Source organism: Notothenia rossii (assembly GCF_949606895.1).
Source record: "Notothenia rossii genome assembly, chromosome: 4".
Classification (NCBI taxonomy): Eukaryota; Metazoa; Chordata; class Actinopteri; order Perciformes; family Nototheniidae; genus Notothenia; species Notothenia rossii.
Window position 1 is genome coordinate 30,815,784 of NC_136902.1, and position 25,874 is coordinate 30,841,657.

General features: G+C 38.8%; 1 protein-coding gene across 1 annotated transcript; it reads right to left on the reverse strand.

Annotated features, from left to right (window-relative positions):
• Nucleotides 1-15: 15 nt before the first annotated feature.
• Nucleotides 16-18,036, reverse strand: tmco4 (transmembrane and coiled-coil domains 4). The gene is made up of 14 exons (XM_079674520.1): nt 14,295-18,036; nt 13,467-13,617; nt 10,393-10,567; nt 9,954-9,981; nt 9,717-9,846; nt 8,906-9,003; nt 8,536-8,679; nt 8,158-8,277; nt 6,681-6,845; nt 4,835-4,971; nt 4,417-4,501; nt 3,591-3,708; nt 3,284-3,401; nt 16-1,156 (listed from the first exon to the last, which is right to left on the reverse strand). The coding sequence occupies exons 1-14, from the start codon at nt 14,335-14,337 to the stop codon at nt 698-700; spliced, it is 1,971 nt and encodes a 656-aa protein (XP_079530646.1). The 5' UTR covers nt 14,338-18,036; the 3' UTR covers nt 16-697.
• Between the last annotated feature and the right edge of the window lie 7,838 nt (nt 18,037-25,874).

The window sequence follows — 25,874 nt, forward strand, 5'->3', positions numbered from 1 at the left end:
AGACTTAGGAAGAAATAAGATCATTTTTTTATTTTCACAGAAAAATATCTAGACAAATGTACTAGTTCAATGAAATATGGTTGAAGAAATTGATGCAGGTGCATTTCGAAAAATAAAATAAAAATGCAGGGAATATTTTCCAGTAAGATCAGTGTATACAATCCTGAGGCTCTATGGAAAGGAGCACTTCACATTGGCAAGGGTAGAACAAAGAGAAAAAAAAGGCTCGAAGAATACACATTCACTGAATTACTCACCGCCTTATGGAAATTAAATTACTGTGATAATATCCATAGCAACCGGGACACAGATGATAATTAGATAGACGAGAGGAATAGAGGTATCACCTATTTTGTAGCATTCTCTAAAAAAGAACCCTGCGAAAACACAGAACAAGTATTTGATCTCACAGTCAGATAGAAATAAATTATGTCACTATTAACAGCTTGTATAAAATGTACTTCATAAAAAAAAAATGTTATTAAACTAATAGTAAGTCCAACATTTTTTACTTAAAGTTTAACAAAGGGGGTTTTCACTCAAGCCTTCCATATGCGTGCATTGACTCTCTAGCCATTCTTGGCATGTCAGTGTGTTGAGAATGGGATGAATATTTTCTCCAACAAAGCTTTGATGCTGAAAAAAACAACTTGAGAAGACGAGATTTTTACAAGGAAGCAGCCGGTCCACATGCTCTTTACAAGTCTGGCGGCCTTTGTTTGTGTGTGTGCTCTGTAGTCCAGTGTGTATCATCCCAGCTCCATGACACATGTTCATTATCCTCCGCGTTGTCCAAAGGGGCATTGAGAGCAGAGCCTTTGTCGCCCTCAATTGCATTTTCCTCTGAGGTAAGCGGTGAATTGTTCCTGTCTGATTCCGTTTCATTTAATGAGTCCAGCAGGTCTGAAATATCAGGGATATCCCACCCGTCACCCAGTTCCTCTGTCACGTCTCCACTTTTTCCTTCACAGGTCACTTCAGCTTGTGTGTCTTTTGTCTTTGTGTCAAGGGTTTGGTCAGGGATTAACACTGTCCCGTTTGTAATTATTACAGACTGAGGAAGAGCAAAGGAGGCGCCAGGCACTTCTTTGGTGGGAACTCCTACCGCCACTAAGATGGTGTCCATATGACGCATGTAGTCCAAGTGGCCTTTCACCTGGGAAGAAGGAACATGGTGTTACTGTCTCTGACTAAAAGGAGGACAATATAGAGTGGTGCAGTGATGACGTCTTTTTGGAAGTTAACTCTGAAATAAGCATCGCAAGGACTCCCTAAACAAAAAACGCTGGAATTATTTTTAGGTATTGCGGAAAAAAAGTTCTTACATGTTTGTTTCAGCAGAATAATCTTCTCATATTAACACCACTTTATGATGATTAAGCGTAAATTCAGTCGCCAGAAGTAAAAAGCTAACGTTTGGCTATAAACGAGGAACATCACAGTCCCCTGGCTTCACATAAGATTTCAGTATTCTGACACAGAACGATTTTAGAAGCAATGTATTTCTATTGGTAGTATGTTTCGTGCCTGCACCAAATAATAACAAATTAGAAGGAAAAAAAGATGACAAAAAATACAGATTTCAGTATTCTGAGGCTCTTTGCCCCATTCATTTTCCTTGCGGACGGCAACAAAACCCAGACATTATACAATTTAAAATAAAAGGGATAGGGTTAGGCTTAGTGTAAGATATTGAGTAAGAAAATGTTTATATGAACTACACAGCTTCCGGTATTCCAAGACCCGACCTGACAAAAAGACGTGGTGCAGGCACGAAACATACTACCAATAGAAATACATTGCTTTTAAAATCGTTCTGTGTAACACGAAAAAAGTGCGAAAATCGTGTTGGTGAACACGAATCAATAGATTACATTAATATCGTGACTATAACACGAAATGCCGTGAGAGTGGGTTGTAATGACGTATTGTAGTCTTTTTACGTAAACAATGTTTGTTTTGAAGACACATAAAAGCTTCAGAAATGTAAATGTGGGTTACTTCAAACAGTAGATTAAGTAAATAGCTAAAGTTAGACTATTAGCAAACTATATCAGGGTTGCATGGCTGCACATTAGAACCTAAGCTAAAGGTGGCTAATGTTTTATGTGCTGACATTTATGGCGCATTTCCATTGCAGGTCTCCCTTGAAAAAGAGATCAATGATCTCAAGGGATACACCTGGATAAATAAAGGTTTGAAATGAAATGAACCAAAAACGGGCCGCGCACGGCACGTTTAAACCGCGCTAGCGGAAATGCGCCATTAGTAGTCTAATTAAGTCACTTGTTTTTCTGACTCAGATGCGTCAGACCTTCACGAGTGTCCGACTTATTTTAAGCTTGTGTTAACTGCAGATTTCTTTCAAGACATTTAATCAACATCATGTTAAAAATACGAATTTCCGGGTTTTAGGACTCATTCCTGCACCACTCTATTTCTTTGTAAATTATAGTGTACATTTCATTTTGTTCTTATTGCTCATAATTTATTTTATTGAATTGTATATTATAGAAATAAAAACTATAATTTTAGGACCATTTGATCCCAATTATATAATGACAGTATAAAAGAGCAAGTCACTTCTAATTCTTATGAATATTAATTTGAACCCTTGAATTGGAATGTGACATTTTTTTTTAACATATCCTGAACAATTTAAGAATAAATAAAACCACAGCTTTGGGCTCTCTTTACAAAAGTCTGTGCAAAGCCCAAGTCTTGTAATGCTAAGGAAACCCCTGCTGTTTATTCCGGCATCAAATTGACTAAAAGCTTGGTGAATTTATTACCTATAGAAAAATGTTAGCACAACATGCAATTTCAGGGCAGCGGAAATTATGGATGTCACATCCATATATCATAAAATAAGTCGATAATGTGTTTATGGTGACACGCCTTTACCAAGGGAAATGTTGTATTCAGATTTGTCAAGCATCTTTTTACCACACTTTTTCAAATGTTTGGTTAATTAGAGGTTGAACCTCAGATGTTTTGTAAAGCAAACTGAAAACTGAAACTGAAAAAACCAGCAGGGGCCTTATTTTATTCCTTTCTTTTCTTCTTACTGTCTCTTTTGAAGTGCTAAATAATATACAATTCATAATACTTCAAGTGTAATTTAATGTAATAATATTTCACCACTAGAAATGGTTATGGAGCCCTTGTGTCTTATTACATTTTCAAGTTTGATTATTGTTTTTTTTAAGGGGAACACCTTGAGATGTACTTCAAAAAAGTATTAATTTAGTGGAGCCTCATTTCAATATAAGCTCTGACTCACCATGGAGGAAAGATCCACATTAATTATGCGCCGATCCTTGATATTGATTGGCTGTAGCCCGGCAACAGACAGTTGTGCAGATGAACTTCGGTACAGGAACCCCAGGAGCCAGTCCCCTCTGAAAGGCGGATTGTCCAGAATGTCATTTATTCATGAAATACTAAAATCACAAAGACTGTAGTTTCTTAATCTTAAATATACTTGACGAGTAGACCAACACTACGAAGCAACTGGAAGCTTTTACTGTAAAATGTGAGACATTTTACTACATGATTGCTGAAAGATAGAGCTTTTTTTTTTAAATTACCTGCAGTAGCCGTTCACTATTCTTCCAGCTACGACCCTTGTGATTCTCTCCCAGGCCTTTTCAGAGCCGTCCACAGGAGCCCCCAAGAGGACTACATCCTCCACTACTCCTTCACTTCCTGAGGAAACACAACACTTGGCTTAACTGGTTTGTCGGAACACAGAAAAAGAGAAAAACTAAATTATTATATAATTATATAAATTATGGTTTGATGACACAAGGCACAATCACATTTAAATGTGTAGATTTAGGAAAGACCCCGTAGGCAAAAAGTAGATGTTTCAAAAGAATCAGGTTTATAGTAGTAGTTTCATACATCAAGGAATTTTCTTTGGTGTATAATGGTGCATACATTAACACAATTAGAGGAATTCAGTTGTAAAAAAGTAGCAGATGAACAACGGTTTTAAAATCTAATTTAGAAACTAGATAGCCCATGATATTAGAAAAATAAAATGGTCTTGTTATTTTTAAATGCTCAAAATCATAGGGGTCCACAAGGCACGGTGGAAAATACATTTTATATTATTATTTGTGGTATTATTTTTTAAAGTAAAGCAATAAGGAAATATATGTACATTTTTGGTGTGTTTTTCTCGTATGTATTCCTTTCTGAAGTCTGTTTATTTCTGATTTAATCTTGTATTTATTTGTTAATGTTTTTCTTCTGTAAATTAACAAAAATGATACTCTGCTTGAACACAAAAGAAGGATAACATTGTTTTTAAGAACAACTTGGTAGACAGTTAGTGCAAGGAAATGTGGATGTGTATCTATTTTCAATGAATAATGAAAATATGGATTATGCACAGAATGTTGTTTATACCTTGGTCATTGGCAAGCTCCTGCAGACAGTAGTAGATAACTCTGGCCCCGAGACTGAAGCCTATCAGGCTGACAGGCCGCTTCCCCTTCAAATACAGAACAGAGGAGAGACGAACAATATTGAAGTAGCTTTCGTCCGCTGCTTTCTGCTTTCGTTTCACTGAACAGAGGCATTATTCTGAGCATAAAGTCCTATTTCAGGTTAATAACTATAGCATTTCATATAGCATATCACATTTCAAGTTTTCTTTTTTTCTAGTATTCTAGTCAATCAAAAGAATAACCAACATCATGGTTGAATATGAGCTAGTACAATTATAATGTGAACACGTATAACACTTATATAGTGACAGCTGACACAATACTGTGGTGCATTATGGTAAGAAGTGTCCAAACAGAGTTTAAGAGTACTGTGATACCTGCTGTCTGCTCCTCAGAACCTGCGCCAGGTGTTTCCCCACCTCTGCCGAGCGGTTCAGACAAACACACCAGGGGTGGTCGATGACGCTGGCCGCTGCCAGCAGAGACGCCGGCCACGTCAGAGCCGCCACAATGCCTGGACACACAGTAACAAGCAAGGGTCAATACAAGAACAATGGCTAGATAAGATAGCCAGGACTAGGCACGTGCACACATAGACATCAAAGTGGGCTTGAGCCCCTGCCCTTTTTCTTCCTCCAGAGAAAGTGCCCTTTTTCCCCCCTTTTTTAAAATGTGTATAAATGAATATATATCTACTGCTGTTTGCGCACAGTTTCGCTTTCTAAAAATATATTGATTGAATACAAAATATCAGGTCGGGAGATTAGACTGTGAAGTTCTGTAGTTCTCCCTCCCTCCCTCCACGTCTCCTGCCCAGCGGTGCGGACATCGGCAGTCACTTCAGACAGACTAGTAGCAGCACCTCCCACTTTACTGTCCAATGTTATGCCGGCTTTTCTTGGCTTATTTTGAAGGTGAGTGGTAATTAGCTAAAAGACAATAATAAATATAGTTAACTAAGGTAGGCTACTAGCTAATGGATAAGTTAGCTCAAGGTTTAGCTGAGGCTATGTATCATGGTCATACAGGCTAATGTACTGTACTTAAGGGGAGACACTTAAAGTGAACACAGTCAAATGTGTATCTAATAACGTCATCACAATCGCCACATTGATATGCAAATTAGGCGTTAACTAGGCCTAATTCAAATGTGCTAATTTGCATGCAGTTACCAAGGCATTGCAGGTGAAAAGGATAAAACAAAAAAAACATATCACCTCACAACTTCCCCAGATAGCTACTTACGTCAAGTCAGTATTTTCCCCGGAAATGTTATGTTTAAATGAAGATTAGCTTTAAATCTATAGATGAATTCAGACATGCTAGTAAAACGAACACCATTTATGTGTTTCTTGGAAGTTTTATTTCCATTAGAGTGAAAGAAAACATGGAAGCAAAATAGACCAAAATAACAAGTACATGAAAAAAACGATCTTTTTGCCTGTAATGTCCTTAAACAGTAACTTCATCATTTTGTATGTTGGCTGCTCATTTGATAACTATTAATTTAACTAGTTTGTTGTCTGCTCTTGTGCGTAGTGAATACTAAATAAGATCATTGTCTCTGTGTTAGCTGACTATTTTGTAGAATTCTGCTGAGTATTAAACAATTACGTGAGTGTGAGGGTATTCAAATAAATTGGCCAGTAAGTCAGAGATGTGCAACTATATTTAAAAAAATCTTTTTTTTTTTTTAATAAATTATTATGGGAAGTGCCCTTTTTCTCACTTGAGCACCCGCCCTCCAAAATGTCTGTGCACGTCCCTGGCCAGGACTGTTTAACAGCAACCAATAGCATTCATGTTTGCCAGCAAATATTTACAACAGTGAATTAGTGCTATGCTAGAGAAAAAAAAAGGACTTTCCGCAAATAAAGTTGTGAATTTAGGAGACAAGACCTTGGATGTTCCTTGAGATACTTGCTACAACAATAACATATATTTGCTAGAAAAACTTGATTAGGTCATCAACGGCCTCTGTGGTGTGATGACTGTGTTATCTCAGAGAACATCCAACCTTTTGGGATTTTAAATGTATGACTTTAACTCTGACTATGTCCCTCTTTCCCAGACTAAATATACAATGGCTCTAATACACTGTCGCACATATTCCAAGTGTGAAGTAGAGAACAAAACGTATTTGACCACAAGCTCAAACACTCCTGTTCCAAACGCAGATCCTCTGAATAGTCTAAATGCGTCCTGCTCGACCCGTCCTCCTACCTGAGAGCACGGTGTACTTGAGCGCCTCCTGGGCCACCATGCTGACCAGCCCGTCCAGCAGAGAGGCCATGGCTGAGCCCAGATCCCTGAGGAAGCGGGACTCCCACACCAGGCAGTACTGCTCCCCGCACTCCCCCAAGCTGCACCATGGGGCCTGGAACGAACCTGGAAGACAGGACTTTATGTCAGGAAACGACTAAGTAGCACTTTAAGTGAAGTGGTTTTTTTTGCCATTGTAAGTGAAGGAGATACTAAGCTTGTATTTCATAGCGGGGGACGAGAGATGCAGCATTTTATGTAAAAAGCATAAATTGAGTGGTTTGTTTGTATAATCTCTTGGACACTGGTATAGAACATATTTTAGAACATTACTGTATGTGCAGAACTGTGGCCCAGCTAAAAATAATTATTTCAGTTTCTCTTGATATTTGTATTCTTCCTCGTTTTTTGCCAAAACACTGTTCAATTTAAATTGTCATCCAAACTTTTCAAAACATTACAAAAAATTCAGGATTTATTTCAGTTCTAAATGAACATATTCAATATTCGACTTATTTGTAAAAGTTAAATATTTTATCAAAAACCCTTTTTTGTCAAATGTAGCTGATGCGGGATAAAGGTTTACTGGTAGTCAGTTCTGTGTGCACTCTGAAGAAAATACATCTGGTGTTGATATCCAGCCATGGCTATGTAAATAGACCGCCAGGTCAAGGGAAAGAGCTCGGATGTATAAACGGAAAGGTTGGAGCAAGGGAAAAGCAATGATGGGAGGTGGGTATTTACTTTATTGTCATTTTGAATTTGAAAGCCTTGCTCGTTATGGCACAGAGCTACCTGGCTAATCTTCTCTGTACCAGCCTGTAGCCTGAGGTCCGGTGATAAGACCTGTTGGCTGGTCCCTGGTCATGGCTGAAGACTAGGGTTGGTATGAGCATTTGCTATTTAGGTCTATAACCTTTGGGGATTATATACCTGAGGAACAAATATATTCACTACTCTTATTTAATTAATATCTGCAGACTTGTTTCTACTGTTGCCCTTTTCATAATCATTTGTTGTTTTTATTTTTTTAAAGTGCTCTTCAGCGTACTATAACCATTGTTTTTAGCGCTGCTGTTTTATGTGTTATTTATATTTGATTACTCTTTTTTTATTATTACTTTAGTTGTTAAAAGCATTATCTTGCACACTTTTTATGTTTTTTCTATTGCTACTGTTTTATGTTATTCCTATTCCTAGTGTGATTGTGTTTTATTGCGCTCCTGCTTTCTTAAATGCGTCTTTTGTTTTGTCAAGAACTTTGAAGTAATGAAGTGCTTTACAAATTAAGTTATTTTTATTTCTTAATAGAGGTCAAATATTACTATTATTATTATTATTATTATATTTAAAAAAAAAATGTATTTATCCATATCAACCTAACCTGAACAATGGACATTGTAAGTGGTTATAGTGACAGTGGAAGCCATGTACATACTGTATTTGCCACTACAGAGCCAACCTGTCACTGCGATGGTCAGGTGAAGTTGCTTCCCTGAGCGCAGCGGCAGGAACTCAAACTCCTCAATCGCCCCAACACACTTATTCATCTTATAGCCTGGAGAAATAACATATGAAAATGAAATAAAAGCAGAAATCAAGAAGAAGAAGATTAGAAAGAGACTGAGAAACATCTGTCTAGGGGCTACAGGTGAAATGTAGCCTCTTTGCTAACCCTAGTATACTCACACCAATATCTAATAATGTGCATTGTCCCTATTACATTTATTACTATGTGAAATGGGAATACCATAAATGTGTATTTTCCAAGTTCAGTCAAAATTCAAACTTATTCCTGCACACACGAAGCTCTTACCAGTCAATCCAGCTCCCGCTGCTCCAAACAGAGAGGCCATGATTGCTATGCCAGTGGCTGAGCCCAGAGCAGCAGCCCCCCCCGCCCCCAGCACAGCACCGGCCCCCACTGCCACCAAGGGGGCTGCCAGCCCACCTGTCACACCTGGCAAAGGCACAAAGAGGGCAGTCAGTCATTACAGAAGAAATAAGCCAGGATCCTTTTTTTAGAAAAGTCTACAGAGGGAAAATACAACTCCTGAAAGAGAGTGGTGATGGAAATGGAATCTACATGCATTATTATAATCAAATATCAGTGGATTAGGTTATCCACATAAGATACTTGATTGTTTCAGATGTCCATTTAAAGCATTTGAGGCAGGAATAATCACCAATCACAGTTCCTCCGCCCACAGTAGCTAGTCCAATCAGGAGGTAGCGTCGTAACCTTCTCCCTCTTTCTCTTCTCAGCCGCCGAGAGGACTCCTCCCTGAAGGAAGCAGATCATCTGCATTAGTTTAAAAATTATTGGGCTCAATAAATACAAATGTCAAATGACTGTTGTAGTGGGTAACGTGACCTCTTGAAAACAGTGCACTGCTTGTTTATGCCACATAAGCATTTCATTGTATCATTTTGGATAAATGTGCTAACAGTTTTGTTTACACCCTCTGAAACACACCAAGTTTGGATAAAAAGTTAAATCAGAAGATATTATAAAGTAGTATTTGAGAGTAATTTATATTAAGTGTACACATCATTCATCGCAGAATTAAATCTCATCTGTTTTGACTGCACTTATGCCACGGACAATGTAATGCTCCAGTAAAAAGTTGATATGGTAATATGGTAATTAGGAAACCTGAAGACTTCCACCTTTTCACTGCAAGCAGCAAATTAGGTATTGTTGTTTTGCTTTACTTTATTTAACTTTTATCTACTTTAGTAACACATCCAGTGCATGCAATTGTTTATGAATCATGGTCCTATGTTTATCTTGTTTATACTGCATGTTAATGTTTAGTTTTCACTGTGAATTTGGAAAACAGATGATTCCAATAAACCCATAGAAAAAAAGCCACCTGTGTCTGCCTATGTTTAGAAGAAATTACACTAAATGAAATGTCATGTACATTAACTAAGGCACCATGTAAACCTAACAACTGTCACAATCATACATCCTTCAATCCAAACATAACTTACTCGCTCTCCTCCCCCCCTTCCCTCAGCTTCTCTCCCAGTGTTTCCTCAAACTCCTCCAGCTGCTTTGTGAAGACTCGCAGCAGAGAGCCGACATGGCGGATGAGAACCCTCGATCTGGCATCGTACTTGCCTGAGAACGTAACAGAGCATGAACGTTATCAAATATCTTTCATAACTTTCATCAGTTTGCACCGTGTAATATTAATTACAACTATTAATTCATCAAAGCATTCTTACCATCTTTGACAGAAAAAGAGACCAGATCCTGTAAGAAAAAAGAAAAGCTGGTTATAATGTGATGTCGAAATATAGACAAAAATGTATAGAATACAATTTAATTTATGTTGTTATTAATAAAGCTCTGTTAGCATGATGAGTTGAGAAACAGGACTATCAAAAATAATTGTATATCAAATAACTGTTTCATGATTCACATTCATTATAGATGTGTAGATAATAATTAGCAAATCAATTGTTCATCCAGTTCTTTATACTGTAATTATTATTTTTAAAATGCATACATCTTTGACCCAGTATTACTGTAGTTTAATTATACATTTAAATCTCATCTGCTCTATGGCACACATTTACAGACAACAACCTATTCTAAATCCAATTTACAACAAGTTGCAATACATTTAAAAATCATTGACTCCTCAATTTAAATGCCAATCACATGTATGATGGGAGTGGCCCCAGAAGCCAGCAGAGGTTCGGCCTGTAAGGTGGAGAGGAAGGTGTCGGAGCCTTCAAAGCCCAGGCCCGATAGGAAAGCCCCCATCACCGGCATCACCGACTCATCCAGGTCCAGCCAGCGGACCAGGCCCTGCAGATACTCCTCCCTGAATGCACTGAGAAAGAAACATCATTCAGTTTGATTAACATTTTTCATTTCTGCAAAAAAATTATTAATTTTAAATGTAAGACTTTTTGCTAAGAAATGTATACTTTTACTCTGAATAAATGAACGTCCTCCAACATTTAAACTTTTCATTGATCAGATAACACATTTTTTACCTCTGGAAAAAATGACATTTGAAAAATATAATCGTGGACACATCTTTCAAGCTCTGTGGTTGCCATTGTTTTCTTATTTGGAAAATATATCTGAGATATGACCAGTGATGGAATGGTGCATTCTGTAGCTATTTTTCCTAACGGCTGGAAATACTAGTTGTGCTGTCATTGTCTATATTGTCGCTGTATTGTATAATTAATTGTATAATTATTTGTTTGTTTTACTTTGATGTGGGTTTATTTTTTTATTATTTTATTTATTTATATATTTTTTTGTTTTGTTTTGTTTTGTCCGTGTGGGCATGTGCGGGTGGAGGGAGGGAGGGGGGAGTGTAATGAGTGTACTGTGGTACTGTGATATTACAATATAAATGAAATGGCATCGATTACTGTACACTATAATGAAATAAAAAGAGTTGTAAAAAAAAAAAAAATTTATGACTTTGAATTTTTAAGTCATGAATTCTGGAAATGTAAACTGCCTACTGCCGCTATTGTTTTTTAAATGTCAACAATACAAATGTATGTGGCTCACTTCTTAAAGAGTGGGTGGGAATCACTCCATTTATTTGTACATTTTGTAGGCAAAGTTATAAAGTAACACTATTATTGCTACTTTTGTAATTATTATTACTCTAATTAGTATGTTTTTTTAATTCATAAATTAGATTCTGTATTTTAATTTTAATGCATTTATTTGTTTATTTTTTAAAGAGCGTTCTCCTTGTGTCTTTTTAAATTATTACCGCAAAGGGTTCTCAACTTTGGAACACATTACCCTCTGATATGAAATTAATTCCAGATATAAAATCCTTTAACACGAGCCGTACCTATTTTTAACACATGTACGAACCAGTGTGTATTAGGCCCCGGCCCCACGAGGACGCATACGGCTAAACGCATAAGATTAACGCAAACGCAATCGCAAAAAAGCTTCTGTCCACACGCAATATTCACCGGATATTGTCTGTCCACAAGAGACAGCTCCGTTTAGCTCCAACCGCTGGAGATGCTGCAGTACATATGCAGGAGCCTGTACGTGGCGCTGTAACTTCCTCCACAAAAGCAGCGAAGAAGCATGGTTGTCATGGTTGCCTTTCTGTTTATTCTCCGCGGTGGGGGCACTCACTTTATCTTCACTAACTTAACTCACTTTATATATACAGTCTATGTGGGGGCATGGATCATGGAATGGATGGGTGGAGGGTTATGGCTAGAAAGGATCCGTCTTGTGTAAATATGACGTCACGTTCTCGTTGTAACTCTCGTTGGAGCGGCTCGGAAACACATCTACAGCAGTAACATGCAACATGCAGCAGTAATAGAGAAACATCAGACATAATAGTATAACACTGAAAAGGAACATTTTTTTGCACCAGGAGCTATCTTGGGACTTTTACTGCGACAAAAAATAAACCATAGTGTTGGTGATCTGCAGTGTTGTCATTCTTATTTGAACAGCAAGACCGCTAACACCCTATTTCAACAATCACACTCCCTGTCATTGACATCATTAATAGATAGTTTAGCTTCTCACCATCATTTGCTGTGGCCCACTGATGTTAACGATCGTAACTGAAAGGCTGCCTGCCAAACGTAAACATTCAGCCACGTGACTTGCAAACTATCACGAGAGTTTTACACTAGGCGGATCCTTTCTAGCCATAACCCGAGGGAACCGGGCAGAGCTTTTCGCCAGTCAACGTGTGTTAAAGTTTAAATCTTCCGGACAAAATTATAAAAGTGCCGATCAAAGTTCTTCTTTGTTATTTATTGAGCTTTAAAACAAATGAATAACGAATCTATATAATATAATAATAAAATACATGGAGCCTCTCTTTTTCCTCCCTCTCTTCTGACAGTGTCAGTGTCTGTCTCTGAGCAGCTGATCCAGTAATGAGTGACCCGGCCGACAGTAAAAATAAACATATTTATAACTAGTTTAGGTAGTTTGAGAGGTAATTAAAATAGCTAAGGGTGGTGATCTGACTTGAAGTGTGTGTTTTGCTCCGTTCACCGCTGCATCACAGCGGGAGGAGCTGCAGGTGAGCAGAGCTGTGTGTCCCCGTCCTGTCAGATTAGACTTCACTCGCGTTTATGTCCATATCGAGAGAAAGATAAATAATCTGAATTCAGTGTCCAGTTTACTTTGACGCGGGGGTGAGCAGCAGAGATGGGGAGAGGCGGGGCTATTGCCTCATCATTATCAGAAAAATTATCGTATAGGGCGCACACACGGAGCCGTTGGACCCCCCAGAGCGTTGCGTATGCCGTTCTTTCCACCTTGGGACCCGTTATCGTTTCCGCAGTTGTTTACTGTCATATTCGGTCGTCCTCGTGTGGCCGAACGGTCTATATGACACTAAACAGTAACGCAAACGACCGTTTTCGTCCTCGTGGGGCCGGGGCCTTTGTGTAGGTGCATTGTTGTAATTATGGTGTGTGTAATGTGTATTGTATTGTATTTCCATATTTGAAGTGTATTCTCGTTCTATGATACCGAACTGTCTATATTATAACAACGCTGTAGCCTATATGTAGATGCCGAACTAGGGTTGGAATTAGCTGCAATGGATCTATGTAAAATAGCTTCGTCCCTATCAAACAAAACAGATCCAAATTGAAATTCAAATTAGAGGAATATTGATGGGAGGCTTTTAGGTAGGGGTTTTATTGATTTTACAAGGAAGGACACAACATCTCATGATGACTGTATCCTCATCGCTCTGTTACCTGTTCTCAGGTCCAGTGAACAGATGACCCACAGACACAGCACACAGGGCCGCATAGGCGAAGCGGCCCTGCTCACTCAGCTGTCTGCTGATGATATCCTCTGGCCTGGGGTCACGTGGGGCATCGTGTGTTGCTCCTGCCCTCCCTGGATCTGAAGTGATAAATGGACAAGGCTTAATTATTAACTTCAAGGTATTAGTTTGATTCACATCCAAGAATGAAACCAAAAACAAGTAAGTGACATATCAAAAACACATGAAGTATAAGTCAAAACCTCAACAAGTATGCTTTTGAGAGTAAACAGACAATGTGTAGGAATATTCGAAATGCTGTTTGGTGGACCACCTGCATGCCGAATTTATCAGAAGACCCCAATGATTGGTGTGAGGGCTTTTGACAGGCAAAATAATATGTTTATGTCACTTTAGCATTTAACTGAACAGTTTAAAAACGTGGTTTGGTTTGGTTTGAAGTTTTGTTAAATTCCTGCGAATAGCTACACGGAACTACAGATTTAGTTTCTGCGACATCGTTTATCTGAGGAAATGGACTGAATTAAACATATAGAGAGTGCGTAGTGTGACCAATATGTTTAAAAAAAATCTTCTTAGATATATTTAAAAAGTAAACCAAAAGTGTAACTTAAACCAGTGTATGTCAACAACACTTGGGTTAGCTGCTAAACACAGCTGGCTGGGAGTGACTGCTGCCTGGGCTGTTAACTTTGGTAGCTAACGGTCCACCGGTAACTTTGATAATGTCGTAAATGTATTAATGTTAGCTACTGTTATTTTGAAAATAACAAATGGATTGTGTTTAATAGCCTACCTGGAGTACAATTCTGATCCGTACTGCTCTGTTTTTCCTCCATGGCTACAGATATCTCTACTCTGCACACTAAACTTTCGATGCGTTCATGTGCTCCTCCTGGGCTCTGACAACTGACAAGTACATTTGAAACAGCCCCACAGTCTATAAACTACGTAACTTCCTAAAACTTGTAGCATATATCTCTGTTACCGACCTTCTATAGCATCGTATAAAAAATACAGCGTCCTGTGTTACACCACAAACTGTATTGGGACATTCACATGGCTGTTCACAGATTTATGTTCATAATTTCGAGTGTCCATGAAGGCATCATTTGTTTGCAACTTTTAAGTGACGCAACGTCCACGTACACTTATAATGGGGCAGGGGTCTGTTCACGACTGCCACGTTTAAAAAGGGTTTTGTCAGAGAAAATGATATTATATTGATGCATTACACCACTTTAAATCAGGAAAATATGCAACGAGAGTCTGCTTTACACAGAACCTACTGTGCATCTACAGACTATGGATGACATGACACACCATCCAACATCAGTGCTAGTACAGCTGATGGCCAGTAGATGTGAGTGTCACACTTATTTTCTCGCTACATTGCCAATTTGCAGTTCTGCCTTCACCACAACCCTGATCATACCAATTATATTGTTGGTCACTTTCATAATAAACTTATACTTTTGTATAATGAAGATTACCCTGAAATGTGGCAGAATTCCCGATTGAGTTGAATAGCAAAGCAGAAATATGCTTTTTTCATGGCCATTACACACATTCTTCAATTTGTCCAGTCATTCCAAGGTCCATGTATGGCTTGTCTGTCTTTTTGCCATCAACAAAATGCTACCCATCAGATGCTCTTGGCAGTAGGCTTACACCAGAATGAGGACGGTTTCCTGCCAACTGGCTTTAATCAAGGACACGGTCACGGATGTACGCTGGAATAATCTGATAAGATGCTGCCATGTGCTAAGAATGCAACAGAACACTGCATTGTTCCATGGTGCGGGGTTAATGTGTGGATTTAAATGTAAGGTCACAAGCATAAAGATAGAAGAGCAAGAGGCAATTTTAATAGACCACTGCTAATGCATTCGGAATGATTGGGAATGAATGTTTAATGCGCAAAGGAGATAAGCCCTATGAATCATATACTAACATGCCCAGTTTACCATGGCTATAGTAGTGGAGGACAGTTACTAAGGACAGGTTCTTAAGTGCAGTTTTGAGATACTTGCACACCATTTGATTACTTCCATTTATTTTTGCTTTTTACTTCTACTCAAAAAGGAGGTAGATAAAATAAGATAAGATAAGATAGACCTTTATTGATCCCTGTAGTGAAATTCAGCTGTCATAGCTGCACAATAAGAATGAAACACAGTACAGAAAAAGAGTTTACACAAGAATTACAAGAACAAAGATAAGAGTACAAATTTAAGTAACAGTATAAATAAGAATAACAAAAATAACGCAATAACGTAGATGAATGTAGATGAACACAGATACAGTATTGTGCTTTTTTCAACCGCATTTATTTGAACACATATTTAACATGATTTTTTTAGTTTAAAACAATGTATGGATCCCTTAGTGAAAATCAAGCTACTTGGAAGTAGATATAGTTAAACAATAAAAAATAATAAAAATGTTTACCACCTGCAATATATTTTTAATGAACAATTCAATGATTCTCTCTTCTAAACCATCAACGTGTATCTTAGACCCGATTCCAACTAAGCTGTTAAAAGAAGTTTTTCCATTAATTAGCACTTCTTTATTAAATATTATGAATATGTCTTTATTATTTCCACAATCATTCAAAGTAGCAGTGATAAAACCGCTTCTTAAAAAGCACAACCTCGATCCAGAGGTTTTAGCCAACTATAGACCTATTTCTAATCTTCCGTTCCTCTCAAATATTCTTGAGAAAGCAGTCGCAAAGCAGCTGTGTGATTACTTAAAAAACTATGATTTATTTGAAGATTTTCAGTCTGGCTTTAGAACACAACATAGCACAGAGACAGCTCTGGTTAAAGTCACAAATGACATTCTAATAGCCTCAGACAAGGGACTTGTCTCTATTCTTGTCTTGCTCGATCTTAGTGCTGCATTTGATACTATCGACCATGATATCCTATTGCAAAGACTAGAGCACTTAGTTGGCATACAGCGAACTGCTTTAGGCTGGTTTAGGTCCTATCTATCTGAACGCTCTCAGTTTGTACGTGTCAACGATGAATCTTCCATGCAAACCAAAGTTAACCATGGAGTGCCACAGGGCTCAGTGCTTGGACCTATTTTGTTCACACTATATATGCTTCCGTTAGGCAATATTATAAGGAATCATTCTGTAAACTTTCATTGTTATGCGGATGATACTCAACTATATTTATCAATCAAGCCTGATGAAATTAATCATTTAAATAAAATTCAAGACTGCCTCAAGGACTTAAAAACGTGGATGACCTTAAATTTGTTGATGTTAAACACGACCAAAACTGAAGTTATTGTACTTGGCCCGAATAATCTACGAAACAAATTATCTAAAGATATACTAACTATGGATGGCATTAATTTGGCCTCCAGTGAGACTGTAAGGAATCTTGGTGTTATATTTGATCAGGATTTATCCTTTAACACCCACATAAAATCAATTTCAAGGACCGCCTACTTCCATCTACGCAACATTGCAAAAATCAGGCATATCTTGCCTCAAAACGATGCAGAGAAACTAGTCCATGCATTTGTTATTTCAAGGCTGGATTATTGTAACTCCTTATTATCAGGGTGTACCAAGAAGTCAGTCAAGTCGCTTCAGTTGATTCAAAATGCTGCAGCTCGTGTACTAACCAGAGTTGGGAAAAGGGAGCACATTACTCCTGTTCTGGCTGCCTTACACTGGCTCCCTATAGAACACAGGATAGAATTTAAAATTCTTCTTCTCGCCTACAAAGCCCTTAATGGGCAGGCGCCATCTTACCTTAAAGAACTCATTATACCCTACTGTCCTACTAGGGCATTGCGTTCCAAGAATGCAGGGTTGTTGGTTGTTCCTAGAGTCTCTAAAAGTACAATGGGAGCCAGAGCCTTTTCTTATCAAGCTCCATTTTTGTGGAATCAGCTTCCAGTTTGTGTTCGGGCGGACACCCTATCCGTTTTTAAGAGTGCGCTTAAGACCTTCCTTTTTGATAAAGCTTATAGTTAGGGCTGATTAGATTCAGCCCCTAGTTTTGCTGATATAGGCTTAGTTTGTCGGGGGACATCTTACTTCTTCCTTCTCTCTGTCTATACCTGTGTACTCTCATGTTCCGATTAACCCAGCTTCCCCAAATGTCTTTCTTTTTGGTGTCTATATACGCCGGGATCCGGAGTCATGGATGATCCTGCGGTCCTGTGTCATGGATCGCGAGTCCTGGATCTTGAGTCATGGGTGTGGTCCTGGATCATAAGTCCTGGATGGATATCCTCGTGGATTCATCTTCCTATTATACACACATGCATTTCCAAACATTTGGACTACCTATGTTGCAAATGTATTATCTTTTCAATTTACACACGGCATCTATTGCACGTCTGTCCGTCCTGGGAGAGGGATCCCTCCTCTGTTGCTCTCCCTGAGGTTTCTCCCATTTTTCCCTTTAAACTGTGGGTTTTCTCTGGAAGTTTTTCCTTGTACGATGTGAGGGTCTAAGGACAGAGGGTGTCGTATTGTCATACTGATATTCTGTACAAACTGTGAAGTCCACTGAGACAAATGTAACATTTGTGATATTGGGCTATATAAATAAACATTGATTGATTGATTGACTTAATGCATCAATATTTATAGTTAAATATTATTATAAAACGGTCTGTTATGCATGATAAGTACTTGCTATCGCTTTTGTACTTTTACAAATTTGAACACAGGACCTTTACTTGTAAAAGAGGACTGTAGTACTACTGCTTTTACCTAAGTACAAATTTGAATACTTCATCCACACCTGCAGGCCTTCTGTATAGAAATACATAATTTAGTGCATAATAGCAGTCAACAGTACAGTATTATATGGAATAGTATAGTACAATAGTTGAATATAGTATTGTAAAAATGTGTAGGATAGTACAGTATATGTGTATTTTACAATGACATAAATCAGTTTAGCACTATAAGTTGAGTACAGCTGTAATGTAAAGTAGACCTAACATTTCATAATGAGGTAAATAAAAAGGAATGAAATATAGTTCAACAAAAATATTAGAATATTATTATCTAAGAGTGGAGTTCAGTGTATTTTTAACATAGTCCGTTTCAATGTATGTTAATGACTCCTTTATATTGAATTTAATTTATATTTTCTTATACATTGCACGCTACTTTTTCATACAAACTCTCTGATCTCTGTTCTGATGATCTCTGACTCTCTCTTGAGTATTTGGCTGCGCCTTTCCTCCCACTCCCTTCCCATTTGCTTCATCAGCTCAATTTAACTGTATATCCTTGGCACGACTCTCCTCTGCATTGGTGTTTTTTTTCCTGCTTAAATTCTGGGGATTGACAAGAGAGGAAAAGGTAAACACCGAAAAAGAGTGTAAAGGCAGATTAAACTCCCACCAGGTCCTTATGTGGAGGAACTGTTAGTGGGTACTTTGTCAAAAATAATATCCTGACCTTGTCACAGAGGAATGCTAAACTTATGTGTGGTGTAGTTGTCTGTCATCCTGTTTACATAGCCTACTGAACAGCCTCTAGTGCATCATAAACAAGACTTTATATGTAGCCACAGCTTGACTACTAATGATACACAATAACGCATCTTTATTTGGAATGTCTTACTTGCGTACTATAAAAATGATTTCTTCATTAAACTCAGCAAGTGCAACATAAACAAATAACTGCTATTTGATACACAGTTAAGAGGCATTGTGAGGGAGGAATTGTCGAATAGGACCCATACGAGTTCTCGTTTTACAGACTTGCCTAGACTTGTGTTCGGGGGGAAATAAAAGCCCTGACACTGACTTTGAAAAACCTTGAGTGATGAAAGCAGAGATAGAAAAGAAAATATCAAGTGAACCTTTGCTGTACCTTGAATAAAAATCATCACAATTTTACTTTTAAACCTGAGATTAAAATCCTATGTGAACAGTGGTTACACTTCTGCTTCAGTTTCCGTAGGTGGTTTAATTGAAGAGGAAATATAATGCAGATTCATATTTGTATTTTTGTGCTTCTTCTTTGACATGTTTACATGATTTAATGCTCAAAAAGGTATTTATTTGTGCTCATACTGCCTGTGCTGCAGCACCTCTTTTCACCCTCTGTCTGAAACCAGAGCCCAATCTTCTCTGATTTTTTTGGCCGGCCGGCCAGTTTCGAATGGCCGGCTCTGTGGTGATTGGTCGACCGCTTGATGTTCCGTCCCTTAGCCTATCACGTACAATGTATTGGAGTGCTAGCCAATAAGCTTAAGTGTTACAAACTGATGTCACTATATTATGAAAGTAAACCAAGGAGTCCTATCGAGGCGTTTCAGGCAGGGGGGGTAGGGAAACTCCCTCTGGAGGGCACTTTGGGATTTTAGTCTTTGCAGACCATTTACATGCACAAAAACCTATATAACACATTACAGGACAGGAAAACCATAAAAAGCAGAAAAGGGCCCCTTTTAAAATAACAAAATGTGTTCAAATGCATTATAACAAGTAATAAGATATTGCATTGATACAAATATAAACTATTTTAGTAATCAATTATTAATTAAGCTACTTAAAGTTTATTATTTGATGCATTTTGACTTAAAGGGAACCTATCATACAAAATGCACTTTTGAACGTCTTTTATACATGAATATGTGTCCCCGGTGTGTCAGGGAACTCACCAAGTGTCAGAAAACACAACCCTTTCTCTTTTCCTCCATACCCAAATCTCTAAAAACGGGGCTGCAATGGAGCTGATACAGATTGTAATTGTTCTGACGTCAGAAAAGGGGTGCTCCGCCTATATGGGCAACTCTCCACCTATCAGGGGAATGAGAGACTGCTCGAAAGCGCTGGAGACGCTGTAGTTCATATGCCAGGCCTCTAAGTGGCGCTGTAGTCTGCCACAAAAGCAACGAAGAAGACTTCCCGCGCATGGTTGCCATGGTTGCCCTTCTGTCTATTCTCCGCTGTGGACGCTCTGGCTCTTTTTCTCCCTCCCAGAGGCAAGCGTTTGCTCCTGCTGCTGTTATTCAATGCAATCCCTCCCTCTATGTAATTCTCTCCGGTAGTCTACCAGCAGATGACAAACACCCACCTCTCCGGGTCTTCCAAGGGACGAGGGGACCATGCGGCAGAGTTTCAGTTCGATTTTTTTCCGCCGGTCAACATGTCCGTTAAAGTTTAAATCTTCTGGACAAAATTAGAAAAGTGCCGGTCAAAGGTCTTCTTTGTTATTTATTGAGCTTTAAAACAAATGAATAATGACTCTATATAATCATATAATAATAATACACGGAGGTAGGAGCCTCTCTTTTCCTCCCCCTCTTCTGAGAGCCCAGCAGCTGATCTCAGAGCACGCTCCCCTCTCCTGCAGGGGGGCGTGGTCAGCTGCAGCTCATTTGCATTAAAGCTACGCCACAAATTCAGCCCTTGCAAAAACAGGGCTGGAAAGAGCAAATAGAGCGAAATGAGGCATGGCAAAAACGCAGGATCTGTTTGGTATTTTGAAAAAAAAACTTCACAGACATGTTTTATATAGATATGGCCCTACAATATATTTTTCAAATATAGCATGATAGGTCCACTTTAATAGGATAGTAAACTGAATATTTCTGGACGATTTTTTGGGTCGATCATTTTGGGTTCTGGAAAAGTGTTATGGATTTTTTTTGCAGCTGTTTTACAGTTTGTCCTTTCAATGCTTATTTGTTAATGGATATATTCATGCATGTCCACTTCTTTTTATATTTGCAAATGCCTATTTCCTTCCCATGCCAGTATTGTTTTAGGAAGAGCCACCACTTGTAGATTTAAATATAATTTGGCATTGCCAGTTGAAATATGAGACAGAAATTTTTATAAACACAAACATTTGACTCATCAATTCATACTTTGAGCGCCCTCTAATTACTTTCATACTTCTTAATATAATTGCTTCTCATCATCTGGGAGATGGATCTGATAACAAGAACATTTTTTAAATACTCTGCTCTCCTGATTTATTACCTCCACCAAGGACGATATGTTTTCAATTGGTGAGTGTATTATAGGCAAAGGAAGAACACATTCGACTTTTTTGAATCACAATGTATTTTTCAAATGTGTTTGACATTGCAAAATATGGAATGGCCTTGGGGGATGTCTGCGTTCTCCAAGTGATCATTTATTATTTCTGTTCACTCACTGCCAAAATGAACCACCAAACATTTTTTGGGGATATCTAGAATTTCATGGCATTCAATCCAATAGTGGAGAAGTTCCAGTCCATACAAGAGTGATGGACCAACTGACAAACTGACATTGCTGCCATGGGGCTATGCTGCTAGTGCTGCTAATTAAAAAAAAAGTTGGAGTTTGTTAAACAAACAGTTTGAAGCTTTAAAATGTTGATTCATTCATTACTGCATGACAGCCAATACTGTTACTGTTTCCAACCACAGAAGCTTGAGCTAACTTTCCACAAACTCTTTAACCTAACCAGCAGACTTCACGTCTCACACATCAGCCATCGATCTCCCTCAGGCTAAAAACTCCTCTTCCCTCTTGTTCTTGAGCTATGTCACACAACCTGACAGTGTGTGTGTGTTCAGCCTTACAATGGATTACTCATTGGAAAACAGACAGGCAGACAAGCAGAGCTCAAGCCAGACAAGTTCAAACACAACTACCCCCGTCTCTATCTTTCACCTTGACAATCGACGGGAGGGGAGCTGAGTGAAACCGAGATGAAGTGGACGGCGTGACCTGCGGGGCACTTTGGAGGGCGTGTTTTGTGTTCGTTTGCTATAAGGAAAGACCAGGAAGTGGGAAAAAGATAACAAGAGAAAAGCTGAAACTTTGAGCATGTGTAGAACCACTGTGTCAGGAAGTGAAAGGCAAAGACTTTAAGTGGATAGGTGGATATGGATGACAGGTGATGGTGTTAACAGGCAGGACGTGCCGGTCATCTTTCTGTCAATAAAGGAGGATGGGATGCTCACACATGGTGAGGTTGGAGTAAATGTTCTATCTCTGCATAGGGTTAACCCTAACCCCTATGATTCTGATTACCTTTTGATAGATTTACAAGCCTTTGTGTACATTCTGTTTTATGTGTGCACTCATTTACAGCGTGCAGACATAAGAGAGGGTTTGCCTTTGATAAATTGCCAGGTTAACCCCCCCGCCCCCTTAACTCAACCTTCCCTGACAGATTCCACTACGGATGCACTTGTAATTACAATCTCCTGCCTCTTTAAACTTTCAGACATACCACAAAAGTGACTTCAGCTCCCTTTTGTGTGTGCATTTATACCCTGTATATTGGCTTGTGTTACTCTCTTGGTCTACATGTGAGGGCTTGTGTGTGTTTCCTTGTGTTTGTATAATATACCGGAGTGTTACTAAGGGTGGGAGGCAGCTGGGACTGCAGAGGAGGGAGTGTGCGTGCGGGGTGAGGAGCAATCAGAGGGCGAGAAATCACAAAGGGAGGAGAGAATGGAGAATCCAGCTGCTGTCCACCGAGGCCAAGACACTAGGAAGGTGGTGAAAAGGAAAATGGATTTGTTGTTTTTAAAAACTAGTGTTTTAATTAAGCAATTTGTTTTATGAAATGTTCAATGTTAGCTCATCCCAATTCATATTTGCATAGTGAGTTAATCTTTGAAACTCTTTTTTGTAGTTAACAAAAACAATTGATTGAAGAAAAAAAAAAAGCTAAGTAGCCTAATCCATTTTTGACCAACACCCTCCAGTTTTTCTATAAATATAAGTGAAATATTTTTTTTGTGTATTTCTTTTTTTGGATAATGTTTGAACTTTGAACAACTGCATTTAGTTTTTTTAATGTATTTATTTTCTTATTTGCATTTTAAGAAATTGTTTAGTTACTTTATTTTTTATTCTCATGATCATATTTTGCACTCCATATATTTCATTTATGAAATCCTTCCATTTTGAGTTCATTAAATTATCATCTATAACCAATACCTTGTAATGTATTTAATTATTGCTTCTCTTATGATGATGAATAGGTAACAATCTTTTCAGGGTTTTTATTTCAAGAAATTCCAAAAGTGTTTGACAGTTCACTTATAGATATTTCCCAGAAGTGGACTTATGACTTTGGATTACCTTCGGCTCATTGCATTCTCTCCAGCTATTCAAGTTTTCTTTGTACTGATCATTTTTTAGTAGTTTGAAGTTAACCAAATCAGATTTCTCCATAGGGTAGCTTTGCGAAAATTGAGCTTTGTGTGCTATGCTAACAAAGTAGCGTTCTCAACACTGATAAAAACAGTTCAGGAGGGGATGATTAAAGACAGAAAAATGAAATGAAATGAGAGGAAAGCATAAATATGAGTTCTTGAGATGTGATACAGACACAAACACACTTTGGCACTGTACTGGGATGTGTGTGTGTGTGTGTGTGTGTGTGTGTGTGTGTGTGTGTGTGTGTGTGTGTGTGTGTGTGTGTGTGTGTGTGTGTGTGTGTGTGTGTGTGTGTGTGTGTGTGTGTGTGTGTGTGTGTGAGAAATACCTGGTACATCCAGCCAACTGTAGCCTACCATCCTTCCCACATGAGTGCGGCCAGAATTTGGAGAACTCTGACACCAATGAGTCACCGCCACTGACCTTTTTTCATGTGGTTACTGAATGAGTGGGACTTAGCATTTCTCGAATTATAGCGAGCACTCAAGGTTCTTTGAGCAGTTTGTACTTTTGGATGGAAATCCTTCATTTCAAACAGAACAAGAGAGCACTCGGGGGCAAGCTGAGGCTGTCAATGGAATTTCCTTTTTTATAGTCAACAAAAAAGGATTCTTAGTCCTCAGCTGCTCTGTTTGGACTTTTGGAAACACCCAGTAGCCTTTTCAGAGGTTTTCATGGTTCATTAGGGGTAAAGTTTCTCACATGATGGAGTTGGACCATACTGTGCTGTTAAAATGACCCATAAGACTCTTTACATTAGGTGGTAGATTTGTCAAATCCTTACCTGCTAGCTTTCTCCAGATCAATTGGACTTCACACTGTGCCAAAAAGACGAGTACATTTTTCCTCTTCCCATACAATAAGACCATTGTCTGAGCTATTGAAAGAACCTTCATCGACCCAACTTGGCAAGACCAGAGGCAGCCTGTGACATTTTACTGTGGAAATTTGTAGTGGGTTTTGGCCTCACCAACTTGGAGAAACTTACAGTATACTCAATGTCGATTATAGCAAAACAGATGTTCCAACTAGCGCGATGGATAGAGCCGTATACGCAGTTTCATTCCCAAGACAGTAAGCAGACATGGTTGCTTCTGTCCAAACTTAAATATACACACTTGCAGATTTATTCTGTAAAGATACGGGCATGCAGCGAACCTGACTGCTCCTTGTGTTTAATGTAACTTGTCATATTTGTTTAGGAAAAGTTTTGGATGCAGTTAAAATTCCTGTAGAGATATCAAGACTGTGTTCTGAAGGCAGGTCTCACCGGTTGAGCTTGACACAATGTTCTTAAGGTTAGACGCTAAGGAAATGCCTTTATAGACAGTGCTTTAAATACAGTACCCATGTGGACAGACAGGATGCTGATGAGTGGAGTCAGGAAAGTACCACTGACGCATTCAGGGCCGGAGGTGTCAGTGTTGTTCAGGAAGGCAGTGGGCATTTGGCGCATTTCTGGTCTCATGCACATCCCCAATGATGGGAAGTCCCTCCGACTTGTCTGTCTGTATTTTTAGTTTAATGACTATTATTTATGTGTTGTGTAAAGGATACTGTGGGATCCATGAAAAAGAAATATATAAAGGCACAGCAGTCAATATATCTAAAAATAATAATATCTAAAAATAAGAACCACTTACAAATGGGATGAAGATGAATATATTACAGTAAAAATATGTACAAATTACTGTCCATTTCAGCGTAGTTAAATTGTCTGGTTACTGGGGGGTACTGTTAAAATCCAGGTCCAATGGGGGCAGGGGGGAGAAGTGTACGGGAGAGGAGAGTGTTCAGCAACCTGAAAGCCTAGTGGAAAAAGCTTTTTTTTTATCTGGTGGAGCTCAACTGCAGGCTGTGGAAGCTTCTCCCTGAAGGCAGGAGCTTGAAGAAGCAGTTGGAGGGATGGGAGGGATGGGTGGGGTCTCCCACAATGCTGAGTGCTTTGCGGGAGAGGCGGGTGTTGTAGAGGTCCAGGAGTGATGGAGTGTTTACGATGCGCTGCAGTGTCTTGCGGTCGGATGCGGTGCAGCTTCCGAACCACACAGTGATGCAGCTGCTGAGGAGGCTCTCGATGGCGCCTCGGTAGAAGGAGAGCATGATGGGAAGTGGGGCTCCTGCTCTCTTCAGTTGCGGATGAAGTAGAGGCGCTGCTGGGCTTTCTTGGTGATTGACATGAGGTGCTTTCACACCGCAGTACTTTTCC